Genomic DNA, 2790 nt, shown 5'->3' on the forward strand with positions numbered 1-2790 from the left:
GTTCGGCGCAACCTCGTTGGAGCAAGAAGCTTGGAGGGCTTAGGTGCATTGGGTAGATTAGGCTTGGAGGGTCTATTGCTGTCCTTGTATCCCAACTGTATTTTCTAGTGGATTGATTACCGCTTGGAGGGCGGCGGAGAGGTTTTTCGCCGAGGTCTTCGGTTTCCTCTTCGATAACATATCTGGTGTTATCGCTGTGTTTGCATCTTCCTTCCTCTCTATCTCTGCCTTTACATTATCTGCTGTGGTTTATTTTGTTGTGGCTTAGATAGTTGTTTAATCAATACCATGTTATAGCATATGTTAAGTTTCCGCACACTATTGTTTAACATATTGCGTGTGTTGATTAAATTGGTTTTTGGGGGTCTAAACGTTCAAAAGTGTTTTTGTACACGTTTTTGAACTTTCAGCATCCTTGCGTCTCTGGCCTCTAATTCTCCCTTTACCTGGCCCACTACTAGTCTCAAGTTCGAGAACATCTCCACTGTTTTTCCTCTCATTTTCTGCACCAAGGCAATTCCTTGTAACAAAGCCTCATACTCGGCTTCGTTATTCGTGGCCGAGAACCCAAGTCTCAGGGATTTCTCTATGATAGTTTTCTCAGGAGATATTAGGACTAGCCCCACTCCGGACCCCCTTTGATTTGCTGCGCCATCAACGTACACCTTCCAACATAGGGGTCCTAGCGTAAAGATTACTCCAACCGATTTTCCATCCATGTTCCGCTCCTTTGCTACTATTTCTACTAGTGGTTCAGCAAATTCATCCACCAAGTCAGCCAGGACCTGGCCCTTTATAGAGGTCCGAGGCATGTATTTGATGTCAAAAGCTCCCAGAATTGTGCTCCATATGGAAATCCTTCCAGTGTAATCAACGGTTCAAAGTACAGACTTCAAGGGTAGTTGGGTTAGAACAACCATTGTGTGGGCTTGGAAATAATGGGGAAGCTTTCGCGTAGCGTGGACCACAGCCAGTATGGCCTTCTCCAGGGGTAGGTATCTGACCTCAGCTTCATGCAACGACTTGCTCACGTAATAGACTGGCTTTTGAAGGTCATTGTCATCCTGTATTAGCACAAGCTCACAGCATAGGGTGCCACAGTAATATATGCGTACAGAACTTCATCGGCCTCTGGACTGAACATGATAGGTGGCCGAGATAGGTACTCCTTGAGTTGCTGGATGACCACAATACAATCCTCGGACCACTCAAACCCTTTCCACTTGTTGATCAAGAGATAGAACGGTCTACATCTATCCGCCGACCTGGAAATGAATCAATTGAGGGCTACGATCATTCCAGTAAGCTTTTGGACCTCCTTTGCATTTTGCGGTGGTTTTAGATCATTTATAACCTTAATTTGGTCGAGGTTAACCTCAATTCCCCTGTAGGTAACCATGTAGCCCAAAAACTTGCCTGATCCCACGCCAAATGAACATTTGGAAGCGTTCAGGCGCAGCTTATGCTTCCTTAAGACGCCAAAGGTGCTGCCGAGGTCCCCTAAATGCTCGGACACCACTTTACTCTTCACCACCATATCGTCAACATAGATTTCGATGCTCTTACCCAACTGTGGCTTGAACATTCTTGTCATCATCCGTTGATAAGTGGATCCTGTGTTCTTCAAACCGAACGGCATTACCTTGTAGTGGTAGTTCCTAGTTGGTGTCACGAAGGCTGTTTTCTCCTAATCCTTCAGCGCTAGTGGTATTTAATGATAGCCTTGAAAGGCATCTAAGAAGCTCATCCGAGGATGGCCTGCTATCGCATCCACCAGCTGGTCTATCCGAGACATAAGGAACGGGTCTTTTAGGCACGCCCTATTTAGGTCCGTGAAGTCCACACAAACCCGTCATTTCTCACTTTTCTTCTTGACCACCACAGTGTTGGCCAACCATTCGGGGTAAAAGACCTCTTTGATAGCCCCAGCACGCTTAAACTTCGCCACTTCATCCCTAATTGCATCGGCATGCTCTCTTGACGGGCGACGGGGTGGTTGCTTCTTAGGAGTAATGGTCGGGTTGACATTGAGATGATGACAGATGAAGGCTGGGTCAATCCCAGAAGCATCGTAGGCATCCCATGCAAATGTATCAATATTTCTTTTGAGAAACCCAATCAGCTCCACCTTCTCCTAAAGGGGCAGCTGAGCCCCTACCCGAAAGAATTTCTCCGGGTCACCGCCAATAACCACCTTCTATAGATCTTCGCATTTCGCCTCCCCATCAGTTGTGTCAAGGGGCGAAACCGGGGCCTTTGATTGCTATAAATTCTTTCAGTGGAGGCCAAGGATTTCGCATCGAGCCGATGTGAGACGGCAGCCACCACACACTACCTTACCGTGGATTAGCAACCACGGATTTCAAGAACTTGGTCCCCTAACGGGAATTTCACCTTCTGATGCAACGAGGAGGCAACAGCCCCTAAGGTATGGAGCCAGGGCCTTCCGACGATGGCTGTATAGGGAGAGTAAGTGTCCACCAGGATAAAGTTCACCTCTACTATCTCTGGGCCGGTCTGAATGGGCAGCCTAATCATGTCCTTTGGAAGGACAAGCTTCTCGTCAAAGCTCATCAGAGAAGAGTTATAGGGCATCAAATCTTCTGGTTTTAATCCTAGCCCCTTGTTGAGGTCAGGGTACATAACATCGGCCGCACTGCCGCCATCCACCATCACTCTTTTCACATCGTAGTCCCCGATTCTAAGAGTGACCAATAGCGCATCGTTGTGGGGCTGGATGGTTCTAATCTTGTCCTCTTCTGAAAAACTCAAGATGGGACGAAAGTTCAT

At 47.2% G+C, this 2790-nt stretch overlaps 1 protein-coding gene across 1 annotated transcript; it reads right to left on the minus strand.

Annotated features, from left to right (window-relative positions):
- Nucleotides 1-2346: 2346 nt before the first annotated feature.
- On the minus strand, nt 2347-2790 carry LOC126695978 (uncharacterized). The gene has a single exon (XM_050392767.1). It carries the CDS (start codon nt 2788-2790, stop codon nt 2347-2349), a length of 444 nt encoding a protein of 147 aa, XP_050248724.1.

The sequence above is a fragment of the Quercus robur genome, chromosome 8, assembly GCF_932294415.1.
Source record: "Quercus robur chromosome 8, dhQueRobu3.1, whole genome shotgun sequence".
Classification (NCBI taxonomy): Eukaryota; Viridiplantae; Streptophyta; class Magnoliopsida; order Fagales; family Fagaceae; genus Quercus; species Quercus robur.